This window comes from Scophthalmus maximus, chromosome 8 (assembly GCF_022379125.1).
Source record: "Scophthalmus maximus strain ysfricsl-2021 chromosome 8, ASM2237912v1, whole genome shotgun sequence".
Classification (NCBI taxonomy): Eukaryota; Metazoa; Chordata; class Actinopteri; order Pleuronectiformes; family Scophthalmidae; genus Scophthalmus; species Scophthalmus maximus.
Window position 1 is genome coordinate 12628359 of NC_061522.1, and position 26856 is coordinate 12655214.

Consider the following 26856-nt stretch of genomic DNA (forward strand, 5'->3'; position numbering starts at 1 on the left):
TTTCATATTTGTAAGATCATTGACAAAGACCCTCTTTTCCTCTTCTTAGGACTTATGGAGCTCCTCCTGTAAATCTCAACATAAAGACAACAGGCTCCAGACCTTACGGACAAGGTAACACACTCCACTCTTAAAACTGTATCCGGTCTATTTTAAACATTTTTTCTTCTCTGTGCTATTTTAAATTCTTCTCTTTAAAACTGCCAGAACACAAACACTATACATGGTGAATAGTTAAAGCAAAGTGCATTTAATGTACTTGTCCACTAACATTTTATTTTGTTTATATTTCGTAGCCATGAAAATGAAGGGAGTGGATCTTGATGGTCCTGGAAACATCAATGGGGTTCCAGTGGTGGAGGTGGAAATGGAGTCCTTTGAGGAAAAACCCTGGAGAAAGCCAGGTATGTATTTGTGTTTCCTACCTCCCCCCAAATACTTCAGACTCAGTTATGGTCATTTACTGGACATTTGGTGACACCGATAAAGATGAGTCATGTTTAGCATGTGCAGTGTTTCACAGTATTGTGTGTGTGTGTGTGTGTGTGTGTGTGTGTGTGTGTGTGTGTGTGTGTGTGTGTGTGTGTGTGTGTGTGTGTGTGTGTGTGTGTGTGTGTGTGTGTGTGTGTGTGTGTGTGTGTGTGTGTGTGTGTGTGTGTGTGTGTGTGTGTGTGTGTGTGTGTGTGTGTGTGTGTGTGTAGGAGCTGATCTGTCCGACTACTTTAACTATGGCTTCAATGAAGACACGTGGAAGGCTTACTGTGAAAAACAGAAGAGGCTGCGGATGGGTCTGGAGGTCTCCACAGTCGGCTCTGTTACGAGTAAAATCACTGTAAGAGACTTTGCTGCTCACATTGTACTAATTTCTCCTAACTGCCTCTACACTTTGTCCTCTCATTCTCATCAGTCGGTTGGAATCGCAGTAGACTTCAACTTCACAAATGTGTTGTTTTGACAGCACGTTGCTTTATGGAGGCTGCCTTGATAATGATTGAGACAAAAAAAACTTTGTTTGACTACTTTAAAATCAATATATCTATGATGATAAACACATTAAATATATTACTTTGCTCATTTTTGCTCTTTTTTAGGTTCAGCAAGGCAGGACAGGCAACGATAAAGACATATCCAGTTTGCCAGTTCATACCTCGAAGCCAGATTTCCCATCTCCCGCCAGCCTGTACAAGTCTGCCGTCAGTCAGGTCACCAGGTAACACTCCTGCTTTCATCTACACTTATTAAATCATCTGACCATCAACCACACTAATCCAGGTTCCACCAGATCAGCCAAGGATATGTGTAAGATGCGGAGAGCTGGATAAAGATCACATAAATTTAACTGACCGTCATAAGAAAAGGTGATAGATTTCATTCATGGCTTCTCTGTGTGGCAGCAATATTTCTTTATTTTAGAGGAAACTGCACAGCAAAAAGATTTAATGTGTTACATTTTTCAAATATAACATATTTAAGACTCTCACAAAAACACATATGGCCACTTTACCATCATCCCCATGGTAGAAACAGGTCACCATCCCATGGGATGTGTGTTTGTGTGTGTTGGGGCCAATGTTACTGTCGTCTCCTTTACCCCTGTGCTTTGTTTCCAAATGGTAGGATCTCTCCCCCTCAGTGGACTGGCCCGCCTGCCCCGGACATGTCCTATTATACGTAAGTGGCCAGGGCCTTGTCCCTACAAGTGAAATGGGCCTGATGTGGAATGTGTAGATGTAAAAAAAAACACAAAAAAAAAAACAGAGGGGCCTGGCGTTTTTCTTGACCATGACCACTGAAAAACCCCTGGCGCCACTTCCAAGGCCCCACAGATGTTTTCTCTCTTTTGTTTCTTGGGTGGTTGATGTGCATGTGTCATGACATAGAAAGTTTACATTAGATTTATACATATGAGTCTTACATCAAATTTCATATTTTTTGTGAGTTTGTAAGAATCATTTTTCATCTCAGATCTCCTTTGTGTGCTAATTTGCAACTTTAACACTTTTTGTAAATAATTAAACACTCTGAAGGCCCTGAAACATCCACACCTCCTTAATAAGATGTATTTTTCATTTGTACCAGATGGTGATATGGAATTTTTGAAATAAGAGAAGTGTGGTTTGATTTGATAGGATGTGCGAAAGTGTCATAGACAAAATGTTGATGGTCTTACCGACTAATATTGTTAAAAACACCAGGTAGTGCATCATGATATCCTTTAAAGATTAATTGTTTTCTTAAGTCACTCTCCTATGGGTTATTTAACTGTACTTCAGGAATGCAATTATTTTTGATACCATTCGAGCTTTTATAAAAGCTCCGTAAGGCTAAAGTAAAGTCCCTCACCAGACCTACAAAATATATATACAGTATATAGTTATCTGCGAGGTTGTTGAATTAGGAGCAACAGGACTTGGTTGTATTTTATTGAGCCAAGGATATGTCTATGTAATGGAGAGCTGGATGAATATCCGCACTACATATATTTAACTCATAAGAAGCGAGGATAGATTTCATTCATGGCTGTTCTGTGTGGTAGCGAGATTTCATTATTTTAGAGGGAACTGCACAGCATAAACATTTAATGTGTGAAACTTTTACAAATATAACATACTTAAGACTCTCAGAAACAAATCTGGCCTGTGATTAAAACAGGTCACCATCCAATTGGCTGTGTTTTTGTGTGTGTTGGGGCCAATGCTACTGTCGTCTCCTTTACCCCTGTGCTTTGTTTCAAAATGGTAGGATCTCTCCCCCTCAGTGGACTGGCCCGCCTGCTCCGGACATGTCCGATTATACGTAAGTGGGCAGGGCCTTGTCCCTACAAGGAGTAACGGGCCTGATGGGGAATGTGTAGATGTAAAAAAAAAACAGGGGCCTGGCGTTTTTCCTTGACCATGAAATGTGGCTGCTGAAAAACTCCTGGTGCCACTTCTAATGCCCCACAGATGTTTTCTCTTTCACTCAAAGTTTCTGGGGTGGTTGATGTGCATGTGTCAAGTTAATATTAGTAAGAGCTTAAAAGAGGAGTAGAAAAGACATTTAAAACTTCGGTGGCCCATTGATACATATGATTATTACATCAAATAAAGTTATGTGTTTGTATGAATACGAGGCTTCTTCCGTTCTAAACTGAAGTAGCCTCTTGGGTGATAGTTGAAAGGTCTTCAAGAAATTACAACTGAGTCAAGTTGCTCCTGATCCAACAACGTTGTGGATAACTATGACCTGGATGAACGAGAATCTCCGCAGACAGTGTATATAGGGTTTTTCCATTAGCACAGGTTGGTCGAGACGACGTGCGTTTTCCACTTTGGCCTCACCCCCGGGGATAACTGAGCTACGCTGCTGTGGTCCTGTTGAGATGAACCACTTTACTTTGTTGCGTGGTACAGTGGGAAAAAAACACTTGGTGTGCCTGTGCAGTGCAATTGTGCAATGGAAAAACCCAAACTGGCTGATATTAGCTTATTGCAAGAATCCGTGTATATGTTGACAAACAAGAAATTGCTGTTCAATAATTGCCAAACTAGGTTTGAGATTATTTGGCAACACATTTATATGTGTATGTAAATTCTTAAAATGTTTGCTGTGTTTGTTAAAATAAAAGCAACCTGTCCTTTTGAAACCCTTAAAATACTGAATCAGCAGTATCAGCTTCAAAAGTCCTTTATCGTTAGGACTTTAGGCCTCATGTTGGAAGTTTATGTATATCAGTGTGCGTGCGCGGGTGATTGCGCGCGTGCCGCATGTGTGATTTGAATTGGATTCTGATCAGTGCCTTGATTTTTGATTCTTTTTCCACTACTAGAAAGAGTGGTACCATCGATGTGATCGGTGGAGGGACGGCCACCATCAGCAGGGTTGAAGGGCGACGCCGACACAACCTAGAAGGCAACAATATCCAGGTCTGAATCAAAGAAACTTCTGTGACATTAGACTCCACTGTTATGCAGCGTTTATCATCCATGTCGATCGCATTCCAGTACAAGTTGAAAAACCAGCAGTATTACCAGTTCTAAAGGCTTCATGCCGTATTTTGCACATAGAAGTTGGACAGTACTGGGTGTGCGACTGACTTAAAGTCCATGTGAAGTGGGGAAAATGGTTGTTATTGTTTGAAAGTATTCATTTTATAGGTTTTTGGAGGTCTCCTCAACACCACCTTCACCAGTACCTGCAGATGTAATCAATGAATCGGACAGTTATGAAACGGAGGAAGGAGACAGACCAAAAATCAATCAAAATCTAGGGAGGCCATATATGTTCCAGCCTAGATTCGAAGCCGGCAGTGCATTTTCATTGGACGTAAAATTAGTAAATGTGTGATTGAAGATTGACATATATTTTGCAACAGGATAAACAAAGAACACAGGATTGAAAGTAGGAGATTGTATTTTTTATTCCATGGGGTGTTAGACACTTCATGCGTGGAGCAGCCATCTTGGATTTTGAGTTTTTTTCCACCTTCCGCATTGGTAATCTTACTTCAGCGGGCATCTGACTTTTTTGTGTGATTCTTCATTTTTTGCTCTGGTGAAATACTCTGTCTCTTACTAAACAAGGAGTTACAGTTAAAAGAAACGGCTCTGACTGTGTGTGTGTGTGTGTGTGTGTGTGTGTGTGTGTGTGTGTGTGTGTGTGTGTGTGTGTGTGTGTGTGTGTGTGTGTGTGTGTGTGTGTGTGTGTGTGTGTGTGTGTGTGTGTGTGTGTGTGTGTGTGTGTGTTCTCTCCACCCAAACTCTCCCGTGTCCATGTACAGGTGATCTCTGAACACTCCACAACAGATGCTGAGCCCACTCCAGCGAAGATGCCCACCTTCTTCCCCCCTGGACCTCTTCCTCCAAACATACCCCCACCTCCATTTCTCCCTCCCCCCCCGAATGTCAGCACTGCACCCCCGCTCATCCCGCCACCCAGTAAGTTCATCATCCTTCTCTTTATCAGCTCGTCTCTTGGTGCGTTAAAATTTTTTTCTCAGTTTTATGGCGTTGAAAGCTGACTGTTCCATCTGTATCTCCTTCCTCTCTTTCTCCCTCGCAGGGTTGCCCATCACAGTCCCTCCTCCTGGTTTTCCTCCTCCACCAAGTGGGCCTCCACCTGCTATCATCCCCACTATGGACAGGTAACACACATGCACACAAGAAACACTAGAGCTGAAATGACAGAAATGTTTTAAAATTTAACATCACTGATAACTTGCAGTTAAAGGTTGTACAACCAAATGTAAATGAAATCAACTTTTAAGGTGTAGTCTGTGTCACCCATTGTGGAATATTCTTCTAAAGAGGGCCTTCCAGACCACATCTATTAAAGAGAAAAGAAGATAAATTGATACTGAGTTATAGAAGATTATGTCCTCACTTAAAAAGTACATGGATCTGACCCACACCATGAGTTCATAGTCCTGTTTTCCATCTTTACATAGTTGCTTATGGAAATATGAACCTTACAACCCTAGACCTAATGTGTAAACAGTATCACACACACACACACACACACACACACACACACACACACACACACACACACACACAAAACAAACACACTGTAACAAGTTGTCTTTTGTCTGTTTCCACAGTGGCCACCCTGGAGGTTATGATGGACGCTCCATCCCTCCGTACCCGTTCCCTCAAGGTGAACCTTTAAAACATAATCAGATTTTTTTTTAACCCTGGGAACACAACAAAATGCCTCAACTTGATTTTAAGTCAAGACATGAGATGCAACATAACATATATCTTTTGTGATATGTTTGGAAAATAATTACCAAATGTGTTGAGAATGGCAGGTCTGTATCTGTGTTCAGATCAATGGGTTTTCGAGTTTCAAAAGAACAAGTAGTGACAACCAAGTTCCGTCTCTTTGCTTCCTCAGGTGCTTACCCTCCACCCATGGCCGGAGGCGTGCCTCCTCCGTGGCCCCCGATGATGGACAACTCCAAACCCTGGGATTATTATTCCCGTCGAGACGACAAGAGAGAAAAGGAGAGAGAGAGACCCAGGGAGAGGACACATGAGCGGGAGAGAGAACGGGAGCACAGTCCTTCGGCTATTAGCTACACCAGGTGAGGACGAACATGTGCACAAAGACACACTTCAGATGTTTCACATGAGTGTCTGAGTTCACTGGCATTTATAAAGCCACTAGGTGATGCACAATGTGGGGGGAGTGTGTGTGAGAGACACTCTATGACTGTTTCTCAATCCGTGTGTGTGTAATAATTAATTTTCTCTGAATGTTCACAGACAGCATTAGAAGAGATATCTGTTGATTTGCTGAAACATTTAACCAGAGCAGGTGCTTGTTTGGTTTATACATGGAACATAAGATAACAAGAGCTCTTGTTCTTTCAAATTCAACAGCGACGAAGAGCGGTATCGTTACCGTGAGTACCAAGAGCGTGCCTACGCAGGAGAGCGCCATCGTGAACGCGCAAGTCGAGAAAAAGAGGAAAGGCACAGAGACAGGCGGCACAGAGAGAAAGAGGAGGGACGCCACAAGTCCTCACGCAGGTAAATGATCACACCAGCAATAATATGGGAAGGTGCTGAAGAAAGGGCCAGTTGACCAACTGTTTATTTCTGTAACCCTACACCAATATGTTTTCTATTTTTCTTTTGTCTCTTTCCACCTTGTCTCAACCTTTGTCTCTTGCCAAACACCTGTTCCTTTTGTGACTGGCACCACGCTGTCTCTCTGTTGATCTCCTCTCCCTTCTCCATTTCACCCATTGATCTTGTCTCTCCCTTAACTCGCCTCCTGATCTCTTCCCTTTACCTCACTGATCTCCCCTCTCCTCACCTCCCCGGCTCTTTTCACCCTCCCGTCCTCCTCTTTCCGTCAGCAGCAGCAGCAGGAGGAGGCACGACAGCGAGGAAGGCGACAGCCACCGAAGGCACAAACACAAGAAGAGCAAGAGGAGCAAGGAGGGCAAAGAGGCCGGCGAGGATATCGGCGCAGACCAAGAAAACCAGGAGGCCATGGAGTAGTGATCTGCCACCTCCCGTCTTTTCTCTCTTTGTCTGTCTGTCTCCACTTCTGTCTTTCCATCCCCTCTCCCACCAAGATGAGAAAGAAGGAAGAGAGAAAATGAGCTTAAAACCAACAAAACCAGAAAGTTCCAGAGTGAGCGATGTGTCCTGTCACTCCCCTCTCCATCAGTCTCCATCCTCCCCCTGCTGTCATTCCTCCTCACCATCACGTCAGACAGAGAATAGATGGAGCACGGGAGGTGGTGAAGGGGGGATGTTTGTCCATCACTAGCTGACATCAGTCTTCAAACATCTCCTTCTCTCACCCAGCGCTTCTCTCGGAGCACTGCTGTAATGACCAGGTCGTGCCCAGAGATTCACTTTTCTTTTTTTCTGTCACTTGGTTTGTTTGTTGTCCATTTGAGCTTGTTTTGTGTGAAGACACCTGTAGAGAGCTGTCAGTTTAAGTTCAATTAAAAAAAAACATTTTTGATAAAAAAAGGTCTTTTTGTGGCTTTTTTTGAAAGTCATAGTTCAATAATTCTTCGGTTTCCCAGTAATGATCAATATTGATATTGGTAAATATGTAGTCTATATGATTTGGGGTCTAAAATGTTGTAATAAAAATAAATCCTTTAAATCCTCCTCCACTCAAAAAATAGTTCATATTTTTGTTATGTCTATGGTATGATTGACCTTCACTGTGCAGAAAAATGTATGTGCAGAGTTGGTGCTAGGTTAACACGTGTATATATATTTACAACCTGAACATGACCCTGAGACATCTTGCGTCCAACAGTTAAACTTTAAAAAATGGAAAATATTTGCATATTCATTTGGTAATTTACCTTTTAGTAGTAAAAAAACAACATGATACAAATTACTAAATCCCACTTTGAATTGAAATTATATATTTTTTCCTATTTGGCTGAATGTTTTCTTTTTGGATGAGTAAGGGTGCTGCTGAAAGTGACAGGTGTAATGTGAGTAAAGCTGAGTTTCCTGTACATGTGCACATCCAGGCAGCTTCTTGGTTACTAAACGTTTGTGTGATACGAGCATGTTCTCAAATGGTCACGTGCCTCTGAGGATCAACTTGCAGAGCACATCTGGGCTATCAGAAGGAGAGGACAATGTTCAAGTTAAAATTCAAATAAATATTTGTTTTGAAAATACAAAGAGAAAGATTGTCCTTTCCTTAGTATAAAGCAGTTACAAATGGCACCACATAAACCAGCTGCAACATTAAAATGCCTCCTACATGTTAAGGCTTCAAATATAATATTTTATTGAAGGTGTTTGATATTTGATAGGTGTGGCAATGATTTTTGTTTTTTCTAAATCTTAGAACCAACATTTTATAGTTTTAATTTTTTAACATAATTTAAATGTAGAATTCTGGAAAAGTACCAATCTGCACTGTGAACTTTTACTTATGTACTTGCAAACTTTCAACACTTACATTTAAGAAAAGTGTTTTTCACATTTATAAGCAATTACTTACTGCAGTATGTGCCCACAGGAGGAGATATATTGATATACACTTTATTCTTACACCTACATTACAATGTGCTGTAAGCCATTTATTTCATGTGTAAATAGTGCTCATAAATGCTTAATAGGGGTGTAAATAAAGTATTACTTATATTACTCAAGTGCTTTTATTTAAGTACAACTTTGACTATTATGGCACAAAGGGGACTTTGACTATCAGGGCCGTTTCAAATGAACATGCACAATGTGAATAAAATGAAAGTGTGTTCATTAGTCTCATTGCGAGATCAGAGAGGATTATCACAGAGATTAATGGAACACATTAACATATATACCACGTACAGCCTCAACAAAGCTCCCTGTTGTATGTGATTAGATCAAAATTCCTCAAACAGGGTCAAAGTCTCCCTTTGGGCTGTTTGCTTTGATTACATGAGCTCACAGAACAGTGAATATATGCTACAGACTTGCATTGCAGGGGGGAAGGGTTTTGATTCACAGTTTGTGGCAGGCAGTGGATGAAGAGATCTACTTGGAGGCAAAACACGTAGAGCATCGGAGTCACACAAGGACAACAGAAAGGATATCCTGAGGAAAAAGAGAGTAGAGCCATCTTGAGGATGAAGTGTGTTCCTGTTGCTGTATTATTGAGTCTCCTCTCAACGGGACACGCTGCTCCTGTAAGCAGCTGTGACGGCCTGGTGAAACCAATCACCATCAGCAATGAAGAGGTAAGTGCTTTTTTCTTTGCATCAATTTAATTTTGACCCATCCAGAATAAGACATTGTTATCTCTGTGTCTCTGAGAAGTTTACAATTTGTATTTAAATGTCCAGTATGAACGATTTTGTGGGGATTCATCAGCAGAAATGGAAAAATAAGAAACATATTAAAATATCCATAATTATGTTTTCTTTTGTCAAGCCAATGCCTGAAGCCTGTATTCTCTCGAATGACCTGCAGGGACCAACTCCACTGATTGTTTCTATAGAAGTCTATAAGAAAATAACTGTTGTACTCTCGCTTGAATTATGACGTCAGTAAAAATTTCCCCCTATGGTTTCAATCTCTAGTTTTAAGTCTTCTTCAATACAGCATGATGTTGATTTTTTAAATTGTGGTCTCCTTTAGAGTAAAATAGACGATAAAGCGTGATATGTGTGTTGGAGCGTGGACACAGCATGATTGGCAGCTGGTACCGTCTAATCGGTGCAGGTTGCAGGTGTAGGTGGGTGTGGAGTATACGAGCGCCCAGTCAGGCCCCACCCCCACCTCTTCCAAATATGGTTACTTCAGGTTTCAAAAATCCAAGATGGCGCTGACACAAGATGATAAACTTTGCGGCTTCAACACAAACCAGTCACTGACGTCACGGTGGGTTGCCCTTCAGCTGCAATGCCATGTTTCTACAGTAGCCCAGAATGGACAAACACTGTCTCCGGAGCGAGTCTTTGGCCTTTTTCCTTGGGCCACCCCACCGTAGCTTCAGCTACATGCTTAGAAAGGGAGGGGACATGGGACCCCTGACCACTAGATGCTAAATCCTTCACACTGGTCCTTTAAATTTAGTTCTTTGTGGTCTATTTTCAAGAAGGTGGAGGAGGCACTAATTTTCTTCTTAAATGTTTGTTATATACTTTATCAAACAAATACATCTCAGAAATCTTCCACGACCGACAGGTCCGGCCAAAGGTCGAGAAACACTGACTAATATTCTGTGCTCCGTGTGTGTGTGCTGCAGATCCGGGGTCGGTGGCTGTACATCGGGGGGAGCTCCGACCTCCCAGGAAGTCGCTCCCTGGGCCACCTGCTGACCAGCGTGTGGTTGGACATAACCGCCACCAGCCAGAGCAACGTCCTGAATCTCATCCAGACTCAGCAAATGTAACCCCCCCCCACACACACACACACATACACACACACACACACACACACACACACACACACACACACACACACACACACACACACACACACACACACACACACACACACACACACACACGCACACTATCACACCACAGCACTGGTGGAGGCCTCTCCAACCAATGAGCACGACTCAGGGAAACAGCTGACAGTTATTTTCATATAAACGTACATCATCCGTCCATCAGCCGTTTGTGGAGCCTCTGTTTCAGTCCGCACTACCTGGAAAACGTTTGTGTGTAGCATCTTCAAAACTAATGTCTATGGTCTGTCAGTCACACAAAGGTTTTTGTCCACATGTAACTACCCTCACTCACATCAGTGGAACGTTAAAGGCCCTTTTGTATAAAAAATTAAAATGATTTTTCACTGTATATACAGTATCTATGTTCACATATGCTGTTCATACATGAAGAATGCAGCAGGAGATTTTTCGGGTTCACAACATTTTTTGGAAGCTTCAGGCGAGGGGCGGCACATGGATAGAGTGCCCATTTGCTCACCGTGAATCTTCCTGCTGTATTCTCTCATGGGCTCAAACGCTCCGGAAAATGTCCGCAGCAACAATTGCAGACATTTTGCATGCTCACATACAGCCCCTCCGAAAAAGTTTCAGGGAAATGTCCGGACTTCAGTGCATGTCTGAAAGCAGCTTGTGTGTTTTCCTGTAAGTGCAGATATAAGTGCATTAACTCATTGTCGGCCACTTGGGGGCAGTGGAAGCTAGTTGTGAACCAACTTTAAATAAACTCACACATCCAGTAGTTTATTGCCACCTAGTAGAAATAACATGTCTGGCAATGTCCAAACTGTAAAATTGCAGGTTGTAAAACCAAATCAATGAGTTCAAAGACTCTGACACGCAAGGAAAACTGCATAATTCACTTTACGTCCAGCCACACCCTTGATGCGCATATTGTCATTTGATCTACTGGAAAATGAAATATTGATTGTAGAACTTTTAAGTGTGTCAAATGTAATACACAGTGTGCATCGAATTTAGCTGCTTCATTCTACACCTTCATGATACCATGTTCTGATGCAGCCTTCCTTATTTTCCTCGCAGATACGGTGAATGTTCAAGCTTGACCTACAACGTGACCTTTGAAAATAGCACAATGTTAATTGGTAAGTGAAGACAAGCCGTCGTGTGAGTAAGATCCTTAAACCTGCAGTAAAATACACACTCTTCTCTGTGATTTCCCGTTTTGTTTGTGTTGTTTTTTTGTTTTTGTTTTACAGAGCAACCTTTCTACCTGAAGGAAGTCTATCTGCCCACCGACAGCTCAGACCATCTAGTTGTCTATGAAGAAGTTATCTCTGGCAAAGACACTTTCACCAGTCTTATGCTTTTTGGTAAGAAATACAGAAATATGACTATTAATCTTTAATGAATATAATAAAGCAAACCCCTGTTTTTCCATCTTGAGATTAGTTTTTTGCACAAAAGAAATCTCTTGGTATTTTGTGTAGCCGTGTAGAAGATGAACAGATACAATAAGTCGTAAGATGAAGTAAACAATTTCTTCTTCTTCTCAGTAGGCCGTCTCACATTGAAATGAATATCCTGAGATATCCCTGACTGATTGTCTCTTTATTTCCAGGCCGGAGAAAGAACGTCTCACCTGTCGCTCTGGAGACGCTGCAGAAACAAGCAGAATGTCTCCGCATGCCATCGCCCATAATAATAAACCCAAACTACGGTGAGATTTTTCTAACTAATTCTCTTGCCTCTGCCTACTGGGCTTCCATAATATGACACAGACGTTTTTGTTTTGTGACGCAAATCTAATACGTATGTGCACAGAAATCTGCCCGGACGACATCCCGCCGTCAGAAGGGCTCAGCGCACTCAACACCTTGTTGGAGGCCAAGATGGGACATCGAGTTGCGAGACTCCTGGACACTTTCTTCGACATGTTTGTGAACTGATTTAGATGTAGATTTGATTTGTGATGTACGTCTTTTTGAATGAGTAATCATAAATATTTACTGATATACAGTAACTGTGTATGATACTGGTATTAATTTAGTATTAATTACTAAGTAATAAAATGTATTAAATGTCTTATATTCTTCTTCTTATCATCATATCTTATAACAGAGGACAAAATGACTGGATTCAAGAATTTAAAAAAAAATCATGGATCATATAATCACATATTGAAATATATTATCACAAAATAAAGTGGTGTGCTGGTCTGGGCGAAAAAGTCCAGGGATCAAAGCAAATTTTTGGTGGACGTAGAAGTATTCAAGACTGAACAGTCTTATATACTGTTCGGATTTCATATGCCAAGGAATTTTAAGCCATCCAAGACCTCGACAGAAAAACCCTCAGAGGTGACGGGAGTGTAGGTGGTCCTATTCCACCCAAAGTTAACTATTACTTCTTAGATTTGAATACGCATTGAAGGAAAGTTCTCTCACATTGGAAACGATGTGGCTGAAGAAGCTACAGCTGAAGCTGTGTTGTTGTTTGTTTTGCTTCAGAATCATGGACTTCAGTTCAGAGACCTTGGCTGAAATCAATTAGTAGCAAACATTCACAGCAGATATGAGGCAACATTAACCTTCGTTTCCTCAATATTTGGAGATGTGTTGTTGCCAACTGTTGAATTAAGTCCAATAGTCACTCTCCTTTTAGCGCTTCAAGAAGATTTCTCCATTGAGAAAAAACCCCAAAGAAATTAAATGTAGCATTGCTTTTCAAAACATTAATTTATGATTGCTGCCAGTTCAATATCTTGCAAGCAAAACTAAACTGAGGGTGGACGTGGATTAGTCGTTTGACTAAAAAACAATAAATTGACTTACATTACATTACACTGAATACAGCTTTTAGTTAAATGATTCCTGTTTACTTACATTAAACTTCTACTGCACTCCACACTTTTTATATTTATTTGTCCCTATTAGGTGCTAGTTTCTTGCAGATTTAGATTGATAATTCAAAATATAACTAACACATGAGTTATGATTAATGTTATGATCACATTTTGAATATGAACTGAAAGGTTAAGATAGGATAAAATAAGGAAAACCAACCAGGCAGTGCATAAAACCCAATCCTTTACCTGCTCCAACATGCAACGTTCTGCGTAATGATACTTTTACTTTGGGTACTTGGAGTATACTCATATTTACTTGTAGGAGGACTTCATGTGGGATGAGCCTCTGCACTTGAATGCACCATTTTTAGCCTGAAGAAGACACAGTCAGCTCTCAAACTGTGGTCAGTGAAACACACAGTCACACAGGGATTCAGGAGCCACGATGGGGTTTGTTTATGTTGCTGTGGCTGCGCTCAGTCTTCTCTCTGTCGGACAGTCGGCTCCCGTGACGAGCTGTGAGAGTCTAATTCAAACTGTTGAAATCCAGGGAAGAGAGCAGGTAAGACGCTCTGTCCCCTCACTTTGTCGCCAGTGTCTCACGCTCTCACTTTCTGTATATTGTTTTATTATTATAATTCATTTTTTTTAAAGAGTCACAGTGTATAGACGTGATCATCTGTCTTCTTTTTTTTTGCAACACTGTGTGTTTCAGCTGCTGGGCAAATGGACATACTTAGCAGAGAGCACAAACATTATTGGATCCAAGCTGCTGACAAATATGTTTGTAGAGAGCGTCTGGGGAAGACTCACAGCTGCAAACGAGAGTGATGCCATCGATCACTATCAAGTCCAAAAACTGTAATTTTTAAGCCTACATTTAAGGATTGTATCAAAAATAATACGTTCACATTTTACTCCAAACAACAACCATTCAGCTCAAAGAGAGTTCAGCGATGTTTTTGCCAAATTCATTGTGCAATTTCACTTCTTTTGGATCGTTTGTTTAATTTCTTCTTGTGCAAGGTTTGGCCGATGCTTCTCTCTCTCAACTAAGTTGAGCTTGCAGAACAGCACTATCCTCATGGGTGAGTGGTATCGATGGAACCCGCTGTACGGACTATTTTGATTGACCTTGTACCTGCACAAACTGATTCAGACTTTGTGTTCGGCTTTGCAACAGCACTTTGTTTGTGTGTGTTGATATGTTTGTGTTTGTATGCATGTATCGCCAGAGGGAACTTACCCTTCTTCTGCCACCCTACTGAATACTGGCTGCACCGACTGCCTCGTCATCCACTCACAGTACACCATTGGAGGAAGTGCATTTACCGGCCTCCAGCTCCTGAGTAAGAGTAAAGACACAGATATATGAAGTGATATGAAATGTGGTCACTGTCTATTCTCTGCTAATCCAGGGAATTAAATACCTAACAAATCAAGGCATGTTAATTAAAGTGATGCAAAAATCCAATAAATCTAATAATGTGTACCATATATAATAAAACACAATGGTGGCCTAATAAAAAAATAGATGTTGAGCCATTATAGTAAACACAGTATAACTAAATCTCCTGCAGAGTGAGTAGGCATATTACACTGCTGTGGCGGAAAGTGACCACATTTAACTACATTGACTCGAGTACCGTGCAATTTTGAGGTACTTGCTTGCTTTACTATATGTAAAAATGTGTAGCAGAACTTTGTATTCTTCCCCTCATTTCTGAGTTAAACATTTCGAGACTGTTTACTGTATTTACTATGTATCTTCTTGTCCTTTGGGGCCCCACCCCGCGGTCGGGAACCAGTCCACTAAAATACAAAAGGCCAAAATGTATACAAAATTGATGCATCAGTATTGATAATCTATTGGTATCTTTTTTTTCCAAGTACTTTTACTTTTGATACTTCAGGTGCATTTTCCTGATAATACTTAAGCAGCACTTTCCCTGCCTTGATATTGAGTATTTCTACATTGAAGGAGCTTGATGGCAGCAGATACTTTCACTCAAGTAAAGTTTCTGAATACTTCTCCCACCTGTCTCACAATAACCTGTTGTCACATGGCCCCGCGGTGAATCAGACTATTCACAAGTTTACTCTAAATGGAAAAAAAGACTAAGGGTCTATGTGCATGGCATTTTAGGTAAATGCTTACATCAGCATGAACAATGTTTACATGCTGATCAAGAAAAGTCAGGGGGTCACCAAAGTTACATTCACGTGGGCTCCGTGAATTTCTTTACAATCCATCACAGACAGACCATGATTGCTATCCTTGGTGCCTCATATTGCCACACTAGCCATGATTCGTCTTCTTCTTTGTGTTTTTTTGTACCACATAAAACCAGTTAGCTGCTTTGCACATTTTCTGTCCCTCAGGCAGAAGAAATAAGGTGTCGGCTGCAGAGCGGGAAGAGTTTATGAAGCAGGTGGACTGTCTAAACTTACCCGCACCTGCTTTCCTGGACCCAGAAAAAGGTATGGTTTCACACGAGTAACTTTAGTGCTTCGATGTTTTAAACATGCATGTGAATCCACAATGTAGAACTGTTACCTGTGTCTTCACTTGTGCATGCAGCTGCAGCACCATCTTAATTATTGTGTAACTGTGAACAGACTAAAAACCGTGCTGCCAGCGGTCAAATGCACGTTTGTCAGATAAACTAAAGTTAGATTTACACTAGATCACATTCATTTTCCCCTGTGCCTGCGGCCTGCAAGACCCCTCACTGTGTCGTCAAACTAAGCTGATTATCACCACCAAAATGTCCGGGCAGTGAATTTGATTCTTTGCCTTTACTTTGTTCAACACCATGGCTGAAGAGGTTTAGCACCGGAGAAATGTCCTTAATGAAATGAATTCTCCATTCTCTACATGGCAGACCTTTGCCCAGATGAGTCTCCCTCCCAAGAATCCCAGACCATCGATCTGACCAGTATCAAGAATGACAGGGAATCTGAAGTTGTAAACCTGCTTCACAACATTCTGAACCGTGAAGGTGGACTGAGCACCCTTATCAAACTCTTCTCCGATAACGTGGCTGCATTAAAGCAAAAATGAACCTAATGCCATGACGTGCTTACATGAGAATAATGCCATGTCTGCGTGAAGAAAATACTAATAAAAATGAAGATGAATATATGACTGCTGTTCTTCTCTGTATTTAGATATTGTTTTGGGAAAAAAATGTTTGTGAATTCTGTCATATTGGAAATTGCACTCCCGGTTTCCAGAATAGGTCTCCCATCAATTTACATATTGCATCACTAGGCCCTAACAGGTTTTTGAAAAAATACGTTTTTCCACTTGTTGAGAGTGACAGAGTGACAAAAGTTGTGCAAAAAAGTAAACACACTGACATCAACACACTTACTCAGCCATGACCTTGATTTTATCTTTTTAACTGAAAGTCAACGAACCTTCCCCCTTCTCCAGATTGCAACACATATTAAACAAATCAGGACATTTCATGTGGGATGAGCCTCTGTATTTAAAAATGCAACTGTTTCTTGAGGTCGAAGCAGACACAAGCAGCGGACGAACCACGATGGAGTTTGTTTATGTTGCTGTGGTTGTGTTCGCTCTTCTGTCTCGCGGACAATCGGCTCCAGCATCGAGCTGCGCGGCTCTAATCCAACCTCTTGAAATCCAGAGAGACCAGGTAAATCACTCTCTCAGCTTCAAACTATCATTTTCTTCCACCGCTACAATATTATCATTTGCCATCTCATGCAACTGAGGGAGACACTGTTTCTGTTCCAGTTGCTGGGCAATTGGATGGTGGTGGCAGAAAAGGCAGACTTTCAGGATGTTGAAGTGAAGATGAATCATTTTAAACAAAGCATGTGGTGGAAAGTCTCTGCGGCTCAGGAGAGCGATGCCTTCAATTTCATGAGCTCAATGAAAGCGTAATTTCAAATCTGCGTTTTAAGAATTTTAAAAAGTGATTTTATTTAAGTCCAATAATCCAAACCACATTGATTCAAGTTTAAATTTCACATTTTTTTTATTTCTATTTGGGAAAGGTTTGGCTTCTGTGTCGGAGTCAAACTGAAGATGACCTTGGTGAACAACACTCTCCGTTTAGGTGAGAAGGCTAATTTATCAATATTTATGAAATGTGCGACCAATATTCTGACCCGCCATGCACCTTCAAATACAGCTTTGGAACAGCAACAAATCTTTTTTTTCTTTTTGCAAAGTATTGAACAAACTCCAAAGTTCCTTTTTTAAAATTTGAACTGTCAAATAATTTACCACATTAGCTTGAGCTGTGAAATGATGGGGGAAAAAACGATAAAACATAATAAAATTAAAGAAATAAGACTTAAAAAAACACCCTCTGGTATAGTACTGAAGACATGAACAAAATATAAAAAATAATGTAATCATTGTTACTAAAAACGTGTTCATGTGAACCCTAGGAACCCTATTATCTAGGAACCCTAGTAGGAACCCTATTATCTCTTTAGTTTCTCTCATTAACATCATCATGTAGTTATGCCAGAAAGATGTCTTTGGGTTGCTACTTCTTGCCAAATGATGATTCAAATATTCAAATATTGTTCAAACTATTGTCCGGTTATTGTTCGGGGACTAGAATCTCAACGATGGCTATCCAGGTGTTTGTTCTCAACCTTTTATCCACAGTTCTGGGAAGAGATTCAAAGATGCTTGCACAACACACACCTGCTGTGCCACAACTTGTCTGAATTAAGATAAGCTTGGCTTTTGAACACACATACTGGGAAAGAATTTAAACTGCATTAAGTTGAGGCTTGTGCTGCCTCCATCTATCTTTTCCCCCAATCCTCCCTTTACACGCTGCATTTAAATCGAGGGAAAATTCTTAAAACCCCCCGAAACTTGGTCAGATTGTTTCTGCTGCTGAGACATAGCAGACTGGTGATGAAACATTGGACATCGTGATGGTGATGGGGAGGATGTAGGTTGTGCAATAGTGGGTCGGAGTGGATTAGAATGATATCTATAGACGATTGGCTTGGAGAACGGTGGCAGTGCTTATTGATGATGTCAAATATGAGCATGTAATGATTTTTGACAGCGTAGGAAGGTGGAGGTGATTGACAACTAGATTCAAACCCAGATCTTAAAGGAACATTGGGTAAATTAGATCCTGATGGGACTGAGCAAAGTGAGTATCAGTATAGGTGTGAATATTGGAGGCTGAATTTGTTTGTCAATGAAGTCATTAAAGTGTACAGTTAATACATGTTAAAACTTTGGCTTCTGTGTCACAGTCATAACCAACCAGACCTTGCACCACCTTCTCCAGCCAGGTGAGTCACACATTTATGACACGTCTGACATACCACACAAACAGATTTGAACTTTGTCTCCAGCTTTGCAACACTACTGTGTGTGTGTGTGTGTGTGTGTGTGTGTGTGTGTGCGTGCGTGCGTGCGTGTGTGTGTGTGTGTGTGTGTGTTCTCCCCAGAGCTCTTTTCCTTCAACCTACTGAAAACTGGCTGTCCAGACTGTCTTCTGCTGGGAAGGTCTCAGGACTCAGTAATCGATAGAATGATATTCCTGAGTAAGATGATAATACTATTAATAATAATGATTACAACAACAATAATAATAATAAGTACACGTGTCAATGAAGTTTTTACTTATAAGACTATTTGTATACCGTAGAAGCAATGTGCTTAATACTAAACCAATAATCAAAACAAAGAGAGGAAATAAAGAAATTACATCCTGACTTCACAAAATGACTGAAAAACGTTACGTTTAGAGAATACTGTAATTTAGTTAGAGTGCAAGTGGTGTTTCAATATCACTGAAACATTCATTATTAAGTGTTTGATACATTGACCTGTGCAAATTATTCATGTTTAAAAAAAAAAAATGTATTCATGGTCAATTATTCAAATCACTGCTCATATATACTAAATAAGTAGGATGAAAATAAATTGTCATGACGTTCTTCAATTTGGTTAAATGAGTTTAGACACAAGGCAAAGCAAAAAGCAATTTTTAGAGGCAACTAGATTATTAAAAACCTAATGGAAAGATGGAGTTAGGGAGCTGACGGTCACAAACTGAGACTGGTCCTTACCAGCTGTCAATGCATTAAGCCGAGTGGGAAAAAAACATGCACACGTCACAGTCTAATGGATGTTTTTCCTATAAATACAAGGACAAAGTAAAGAGACTAAGAGAACATAACAATGAGACCCCTTATGATACACATAGCTCCATATTCAGGGACGTGGTTCTAGGTTATGGTGCTGGAAATGTGAGAATGTGAGCTATCCAAACATTACAAAGTCACAAGTGTGATTCTATGTTTTTTCCATATCTCTCAGGCAAAAGAAGGACTTTGTCTGATGCTGAGCTGGAAGGGTTTAAGAAGCTGGGAGAGTGTTTTAACTTAACACAGACTATGAATGTGAACACAGGAGGAGGTAATGAATACACATTATCTGCAGCCTCAAATGATGTAATAGCCGAGGCTATTATATATTAGTATATTAGATTTATGTTAGGATGTGCATTCACCAATTCATGCGCTCCAGAATCGCGCCTGTGAAATTCCTAAATTCAAACTTTCCCATGTCTCACAGATGTTTGCCCAGAGCCGCCTCCTTTTGAAGAAATAGACAACATCAATTTCTTCATCGATGGACAGAGATCCGACATAGAAAACATAATGGAGAGGATTTTAAGCAGTGTGGGCGGAACAGAGAATTTCCTTAAAATGATCTCGGAGGAACCTTCCACGGACGTTTAATCATACGGAAGCTGTGTCCCAGAGAATCAGCGTATTCCGTCAGTCACATTTTACAGTAAAGTTGTGCATTCCATGAGAGACAGACTGAAAGGTGAATAGTCCAGGTCAAAGCAGCAGAGACTGAGCTATCCTCACATTTAATCCCTCTTATGTCTGGATCCCGGATTTCCCATAATGCAGCTTCATTGAGATGTAACTTTCCGAGTTGAGGGAACTTCACAAGTTTTTTTAACATGATGAGTAAACTGAACTTCAGCTGCAACACCATTGCAGTTCTCTGGTGTGAGATCAAGCACCCAGAATAAAGTATTATCAAGTACGTGGACAACAACTCTGATTTGTCTTTACTCGTGTTGAGGTTTTGTAGCCATGCTTACAACATGACTGTGTCAGTGTTGATTGTTTCACCTTTTTAGTCTGCGCTCAAATGATGCCCTGAACCCTCACAGACTTATCTGTGAGTGTGAGAGGCATATTGCGCCATATTACATTACCTTGACGCTGGCAAAACATGTGGCTTAATCTGGAAGGTTTGGGAGTTTTTATGTCAAATTGTTGACTTTCTTGCTGCCTGATATCACCATGTTCCAGCTTCTTGGACGAGAGGTTATTCTGATCAATTTACTTGTTTTTGGGCAAAATGGCATCATTATGCAAAAATGTAAATAAATGGTGGATGAATAAACAAGGTGTGATAGAACATATTCTTACTTCCTATTCCTCTGATTTCATGTGTTAATATAATGTAAATCCGGCTAGATATCTAAATATCCTTTGACATTCAATTTTCATTTAAACTTCGTGACAAGTCGGGAAACTAAATTCAAATTACAAATCACACTGTGTCAACAGAGGATGCCCATAGCCTTGTTTATAGGTAGTTTATTACTGTACATACACCTTCTCGTGAGTCATATGCACAAATACATTTCTCTCCTTCACACACGCAAACAGACACAGAATACGTTAGATAATATAAAAATGACTACGTTTCTGTGCAGGGGTAATCACAGTCTGTGATCTACGGAGTACATTTGCATCTGCAAACACCGTGGGCTCTCTCGCTCTCACACACACACACACACACACACACACACACACACACACACACACACACACACACACACACACACACACACACACACACACACACACACACACACACACACACACACACACACACACACACACACACACACACACACACACACACACACACACGATATATGCATATGGCCTTATGCCTAGATTTACATAAACCGATCACAATCAAAAGATAGAAAAGTGACTGATGAGCCAATAGGCAGTCCATTGGTAATCAAGTGAATGTGGGTCTTTTAACATTTTAACCAATCCAACATCTAAGCTTTGTGAGTCCATGGCTGTTTCCAGTATATGAACAGGGAGCCCACGGAGAGATTAAAAAGGTTATTTTTAAAATTTTAAAGGGGCACGTTTCAATTTCAAAATAAACTTCAAATACATAATCTTACAGCTGTTCAAGTGATGTATTTTATACCCTACTTGACTTGCAACCTCAGACCAAACCTGACAAAGAGATTTTCCAATGCTACATAGTTTATCTAGTATTTCCCACTGAGTGTGACCCATACAATCAAACAGAGCCGAGTGACACGAGTGGCCTTGTTCAAGTTCTTGCAATACACAATCTCACATTCTCAGTCAGTATCGAGCTGTGCCGAGTGGAAAATATTTAAACAATGTCATTTCTAAGTCCATTTTTTTTCCACTTCTCCCTTTTCTACTACTTGATGGCAAGTGATTGTATGTTAAATTTAACTGAGATGTGCTTTATCATGTGATCGGAGTTTTAAAATAAAATAAAAAATTGTCTCAAAGCAGGGTTGACAGTTAACTTAATAACTGAACTAAATGGTGTGAAGTGATTTTATTACTTTAATTGTATTTTCCGGCGAGGTAGAGACATTGCAACATTAGCATGTCTCTGGCCACCTGATGCATATGCAATATTCACCCTCATGAGATGTTCCGTCTCCTCGGCTGCACCAGCTAGTTGCTAACGTTGTCTGTGTGCTGTTTGATGCCGGGCAGGTAGCGTCCTGAAGGTTTATCAGAGCTCATCTCTGAAAACATTCGCCTGCAGCTGCTGCTAGTGAACGAGGACAGCACGGTTACAGACCAGAAACCCAGAACAAACGAGCTGAAATGTGCAAAAAATGCTTCATAGAGCTGGGAGTGACTGCTGAGCTGCATCACATTTCTCTCTGCGTTCATCGTTACAAGTAACACATTTCACTTTACACATCGTTGATATATAATGCATCTTCAAAGACGACATTTCTGATCTGGGGGTAGTCGGGGATTTTATTCAGTGCAGTTATGAAGCTAACTTTAGTAAACCTGCTTCGTGATACACAACACTGGGATTACCTAACACCTAATAAAGAGGATCTAACACCCTTAAGTCAACCCAGGCCTCTGAATGTAATGAGTACGATTATATCTAAGACAGAGGAACTTTCTCAGAAGAGCCACATCCTTAAGTTGAACACGCAGGCCAGTGTCTGCAGATAAGGAAGAGAGGCCATATGAAGGTGTAAAGGACAAAAGCGATTGTGTGCTTTAGTGTTGCGGGTGATCCGAGACACAAGAGGGAAACCACCATGGCATACACCTTTGCAGAAAAAACAACCAAACCAAAAAAATTAAAACGACTGAGGACTATTTCTCACACATTTATAAATTACTACAACAAAAGTAACATAGATCAGTTATGGCAAAGAAATACTTCAAAGAAAGAACCCTGCTTTACAGAGTAAAGTTTTTCTCTTCATGTCTGATTTGTCTTCTTTTTGCTTATGTTTCGCTCTCACTTTCTGTCTCTACCACTCACACACACAGAAAGACATGGTGAACAGTTATACAAGCACTGACTGTCTCTTTTTACCAAAACCGTAAACAAAACTTGAGATAATAAAAAAATATAAAGACCAAGAATTCCTCTCATCATTACCAGTAGCCTTCCACTGGGAATCAGAGGCAGTTGCCAGGCAGCCAGCCGATCACCTGGACACACACACAATGCTGAAAACAAATTGTTCCAGGTGACCAGTGTAGCATTAAAGGCCCATTCATACAACGGGGTGTACAGTCAAAGTGTGTGATTGTCACTGGTTTAGGGAGACGCACAGTAAGTGTGCAGAGATATGAAAGGTGGTGATTGGATAAGAATGCCAGGTAGTTGATAGGTGACATATTTTCGAGTTCAGGCGTTTGGCCACTAGTCCAATTGTGTTTCTGTGAGACTGGTCGGTCTGCTACAGAGTTGATGTGGATGAAGGTTCCTTTGGAGTTCCATGTTATGTTGCCTCCACAGTCTCCAGCGAGGATCTACAGCACCAGACCAACTGTTACAAATGCACTGGGTGTATTTTTTTTGCAAGTGATGTTGGCGGTGTGACAGTAGGCAACATATGAAAGTTTTAGTGTTATCATGGTCCGACTGTGCCATGTGCTTAAGGTTAGGGAACATACAAGTGACAAAAAAAAATTCCAGTTGCAGCGGAAGTCACAGAATTCAGTTCGAGAGTCCAGTCTCCTCTGGCTCCAAAATCAATAATACTGCCCATGGCTGGGTCTCCTCTGACATCCCACAGGCTGGTACCGGCTCGCGTGGCTTAACAGTGAGCCAGCACGTCCGAAAAGGTCAAGGTTCAATGGTTCAATTCACTCCAATTCTGGAGTCAGGATGCTGGATTTGTAAACAAGGGTGTAGTGGGAGAACGAGTCAAAGAGAAAAGTTAGAAGGATTGATGCTACTCTGTAAACAAAAAATATTGTGGTATTTTGGGATGGGTTGTTATTAAGGAGCTTGACAGCCTTTGTGGTTCTGTGGCAGAGCTGGTTTAAGATCAGCAGCAGTCGGGCTAATCCGGTCTGAAGATGGGGATTTTAGGTAGGAACTCTATTAGGATTACCTGCAAGTGATAAAAAAAGGCAATTATTGAAGTGGAGGTGTGATGGCATTTCTACCAAAGTAGCTATCACTTTACTATCTCAGTTCATACTGGGTGAGTGAAAGCAACACTGAAAATCAACGTTACAGGACAGATTCAGAGAAACATAAAAACATAGTGAAGCACTTTGTTTTTTCTAAAATTAAATTCACTGGATTATCCCATCTGGTTACATAATCTATGTACAGTTTCTCAACTGAATAACCACTATTTGGTTATGATATCGTATACCATGATAAAGTATGTATCCCCTCACTGCAAATCAACATTAGCAAATCAATATTAGCACTGTGTTAAATAAATAAAATAATAATAATATATATTTTTTACAGTAGCAGAAGGTTCAACCTGGCTCAACTCTCGCAACCAGGAAATGTCACATTATGTGGCTGTGTATTGTGTTGAGCAATTACGTGCACATTCCAGGTAGATTACTATGTAATGTGAATATTGTAATTCTACTGTCGATTTTAATAACCATTTTACTAACAAAGTGCTGTTTTTGGCCAGAAGGCTCATTAAGTGTGGTCTGATCAAGTAATCTGAGACAGTTACACCGAAGAACAAGAACAAACATTAACCATAGCATGCACTTACATATTCCATCATGTTGTTGGTTTCACACTTCCTTTTGCTCAGTCTCCAATGCAAACACAACTGCAAACAGAGTGCGACAGTGATCAGAGAGGTTATACAACATGGTACACTACTATTACACAGATATCCACGTGTCTTCTCTACTCACCTTGTGGTAAAGTCTGCTGTTCTCCCACTCCAGGAGTTTCTCTATAGATCTTCTCGTCTGTAAAGCAACAGAGATATTACATATATTGTTTTTATCGAAGTTTTTAGTTTGTTAACCATTTCCAGAATCCCTAGTTGATTTGGACTTTACTGAAGCTGGTGCAAAGTTTTATCACTGTCATCATAAGAGCGAGGGACAAGTGTGGGTGGATATCTCACCCTCTTGCTGAGGCAGATGACAGGCCACAAACTAAAGCCCAACGTGCAGCAGCAGCAGAGGCAGCCACACAGGAGCCACCGCACGTTGACTGGCAACGTCTTCCTCAGGCAGCTGTTTACGCGGTTGATACTGGCTTTGAATTCCTCCGGTGCCACCTAGGGGGGGAAGCAAATTTACACGGTATAGTAAATAACAGGGCAGGTTTAATTGCAATTTAGTCTGTAATTCATACATTGGCGATGAGGTAAATAAATATTTAGTTTGTGCCAAAAAAACACAACATAATGCACAGGGGAAGACCTAGCAATTTCAATGTCAAAAGTAAAAAATGTACATGTTGTTGGGAAGTGGGCAGTGTAAATCTTGGAGTGAAGCACATCTACTGTGATAGTTAACATGTATTGACAAATAACATGACACTCACCTTCCCTGTAAGTGCTGAAGGAAATTCTGACTCAAACTTGTTACTGAGCCCAAACCTGTAGCGGAGAGGAAGAAAAAATAAAGGAAAACAGTGTGCATGTTATGCATGAACATACACATACACACACACACACACACACACACACACTCTATTCGGATAATTGCTTTAAATATGCCATATGGCATCTAGTCTACTTTACGGTCTTTTTAAATATTACTCAAGTTAGCCAAAAGTAAAAAACATTGAGCCATGCAAATGGTAGGAAAAAAAGTATATACCGGGTTCAACCATCGATATCGTTTCTGGTTGAAAGTAGTATCCTGCAATGTTATACTGAATTCTATGTCCCGAGAAAAATAATTTAAAAAAAGTTTATGGCGGTTTTAATAGGACATAAATGCAGAGAGCGAGCGAGCGAGCGAGAGCAACAGTGGGTCATAGAGCGCTGCACACATCTCTATAGCCTAAGTGAGCACCGTGCTCATGTGTCTACAACCCAGTCTTAACCCTCAAACAGCGCTTTAAAGTTGAGGAGCGGCCTCATACACAAGCATCAAAGGAGAAATCAATAATCTGCACGTTAGTCGATCGCGTAAGTAGTTGTTGGACGTAGTCCTGAAAGAATTCGGTCTCGTGTGTCCTGATCCTGTATTAGAGGAATCAAGAACGTGGCCAAACTCTCTGGACTCGACAATAACAAAATATTCAGCTTTTTAATCTACCAAGGGAAAACACCAATCAGGTGATCAACTCCGGCTGAAACGAAAGCTACTTCCAACCAGCCACTCCTCGCCCACGGAGAGTTAGCGTTAGCTGCTAACCATAGTTAGCTGGCTACGGTAGGTCACCGGCGGTGGCTAACTCTGCTTAGCAGCCTGCTAACCGCGGAGCCCGGCGGCCAGTTCGCGGTGAACGGCGAGCTCCTCTCCCGCCGTGCGCGAGCCTCGCCTGCGGTTGCTTACACAGTGACGTGGCCGGACCCTCGCACCGCCACCGGGTCCGGAGCGTACTTGAGGAGCTGCTCCTCCGCGGCCCTGTCCTCGTCCTCCTCTTCCTCCTCCTCCTCTTCGTAGATCTCGTCAAAGTCCTCCATCATCGCACGACTCGGCCTCGCGCTTCCCGGGAGCGACGCCGGGAGAGACACGGTGCCGACGGACAGCGAGACCTCGCCGAGAAAACGGGCCACAAAGAGACGCGACGAGACAAGCACGGAAAAGATCAGCTCGTCCCGCAGACGATCCAGCTCACATCGCTCAGCAGACTCCGAAACAAAACATCAACATCCGCCGCAGTAACCGCACGACACCGGAAGGGGGACAGACGCGCTTACGTCCGATTGATTATTTATTTATTTATTTATTTATTTACAAAACGAATTCACAGAATACGAATATGGCAACATGCAGAACTCGCCCAAAATAGTAAACAAAATTAAAAAAAATCTTTACATTTGTCCACGCTCATTGCTTTTTGAATCTCTGATGCT

General features: G+C 41.1%; 5 protein-coding genes across 8 annotated transcripts in view; 4 read left to right on the forward strand and 1 right to left on the reverse strand.

Moving 5' to 3' along the window:
* fip1l1b (FIP1 like 1b (S. cerevisiae)) overlaps positions 1-7616 on the forward strand; it is a 9814-nt gene extending 2198 nt beyond the window's left edge. Inside the window, exons 5-17 of one of the 4 annotated variants that reach the window (XM_035637401.2) lie at positions 50-114; positions 297-404; positions 702-832; positions 1092-1210; positions 1618-1671; positions 2743-2796; positions 3809-3905; positions 4760-4916; positions 5041-5122; positions 5579-5634; positions 5875-6064; positions 6363-6512; positions 6845-7616. In XM_035637401.2, coding sequence (XP_035493294.1) covers positions 50-114; positions 297-404; positions 702-832; positions 1092-1210; positions 1618-1671; positions 2743-2796; positions 3809-3905; positions 4760-4916; positions 5041-5122; positions 5579-5634; positions 5875-6064; positions 6363-6512; positions 6845-6989 — 1408 coding nt within the window. In that variant the 3' untranslated portion in view covers positions 6990-7616. The remainder of the gene's footprint in view (positions 1-49; positions 115-296; positions 405-701; positions 833-1091; positions 1211-1617; positions 1672-2742; positions 2797-3808; positions 3906-4759; positions 4917-5040; positions 5123-5578; positions 5635-5874; positions 6065-6362; positions 6513-6844) is intronic. The other 3 variants (XM_035637402.2, XM_035637403.2, XM_035637404.2) reach the window with 3 other exon arrangements.
* Positions 7617-8895: 1279 nt separating this feature from the next.
* LOC118312628 lies at positions 8896-12455 on the forward strand. Its single transcript, XM_035637405.2, has 6 exons — positions 8896-9196; positions 10207-10349; positions 11458-11519; positions 11634-11747; positions 11996-12094; positions 12199-12455. The coding sequence occupies exons 1-6, from the start codon at positions 9086-9088 to the stop codon at positions 12321-12323; spliced, it is 654 nt and encodes a 217-aa protein (XP_035493298.2). The 5' UTR covers positions 8896-9085; the 3' UTR covers positions 12324-12455.
* Positions 12456-13573: 1118 nt separating this feature from the next.
* LOC118313235 lies at positions 13574-16367 on the forward strand. Its single transcript, XM_035638576.1, has 6 exons — positions 13574-13784; positions 13938-14083; positions 14249-14310; positions 14458-14571; positions 15605-15703; positions 16108-16367. Exons 1-6 carry the CDS (start codon positions 13668-13670, stop codon positions 16284-16286), a joined length of 717 nt encoding a protein of 238 aa, XP_035494469.1. The 5' UTR covers positions 13574-13667; the 3' UTR covers positions 16287-16367.
* Positions 16368-16725: 358 nt separating this feature from the next.
* On the forward strand, positions 16726-20669 carry LOC118312285. The gene is made up of 7 exons (XM_035636758.2): positions 16726-16887; positions 16989-17134; positions 17252-17313; positions 18488-18526; positions 18686-18781; positions 19560-19658; positions 19818-20669. The coding sequence occupies exons 1-7, from the start codon at positions 16774-16776 to the stop codon at positions 19982-19984; spliced, it is 723 nt and encodes a 240-aa protein (XP_035492651.1). The 5' UTR covers positions 16726-16773; the 3' UTR covers positions 19985-20669.
* A 1641-nt stretch (positions 20670-22310) lies between these two features.
* chic2 (cysteine-rich hydrophobic domain 2) lies at positions 22311-26685 on the reverse strand. The gene is made up of 6 exons (XM_035636761.2): positions 26333-26685; positions 25371-25425; positions 24946-25101; positions 24728-24784; positions 24580-24639; positions 22311-23943 (listed from the first exon to the last, which is right to left on the reverse strand). The coding sequence occupies exons 1-6, from the start codon at positions 26464-26466 to the stop codon at positions 23893-23895; spliced, it is 513 nt and encodes a 170-aa protein (XP_035492654.1). The 5' UTR covers positions 26467-26685; the 3' UTR covers positions 22311-23892.
* Positions 26686-26856: the final 171 nt, after the last annotated feature.

Coding starts and splice junctions, on each gene's coding strand:
- LOC118313235 (XM_035638576.1), top strand. CDS start 13,668: ATGGGGTTTGTTTATGTTGCTGTGGCTGCGCTCAGTCTTCTCTCTGTC. Junction 13,785..13,937: donor AAATCCAGGGAAGAGAGCAG/GTAAGACGCTCT, acceptor TGTGTGTTTCAG/CTGCTGGGCAAATGGACATA. Junction 14,311..14,457: donor GAACAGCACTATCCTCATGG/GTGAGTGGTATC, acceptor ATGTATCGCCAG/AGGGAACTTACCCTTCTTCT.
- LOC118312285 (XM_035636758.2), top strand. CDS start 16,774: ATGGAGTTTGTTTATGTTGCTGTGGTTGTGTTCGCTCTTCTGTCTCGC. Junction 18,527..18,685: donor GCACCACCTTCTCCAGCCAG/GTGAGTCACACA, acceptor TGTTCTCCCCAG/AGCTCTTTTCCTTCAACCTA. Junction 18,782..19,559: donor CGATAGAATGATATTCCTGA/GTAAGATGATAA, acceptor CATATCTCTCAG/GCAAAAGAAGGACTTTGTCT.
- chic2 (XM_035636761.2), bottom strand. CDS start 26,466: ATGATGGAGGACTTTGACGAGATCTACGAAGAGGAGGAGGAGGAAGAG. Junction 25,426..26,332: donor GGGTCCGGCCACGTCACTGT/GTAAGCAACCGC, acceptor TCTCCGCTACAG/GTTTGGGCTCAGTAACAAGT. Junction 24,640..24,727: donor ACAGCAGACTTTACCACAAG/GTGAGTAGAGAA, acceptor CTCTGTTTGCAG/TTGTGTTTGCATTGGAGACT.
- LOC118312628 (XM_035637405.2), top strand. CDS start 9,086: ATGAAGTGTGTTCCTGTTGCTGTATTATTGAGTCTCCTCTCAACGGGA. Junction 11,520..11,633: donor AAATAGCACAATGTTAATTG/GTAAGTGAAGAC, acceptor TTTGTTTTACAG/AGCAACCTTTCTACCTGAAG. Junction 12,095..12,198: donor AATAATAAACCCAAACTACG/GTGAGATTTTTC, acceptor GTATGTGCACAG/AAATCTGCCCGGACGACATC.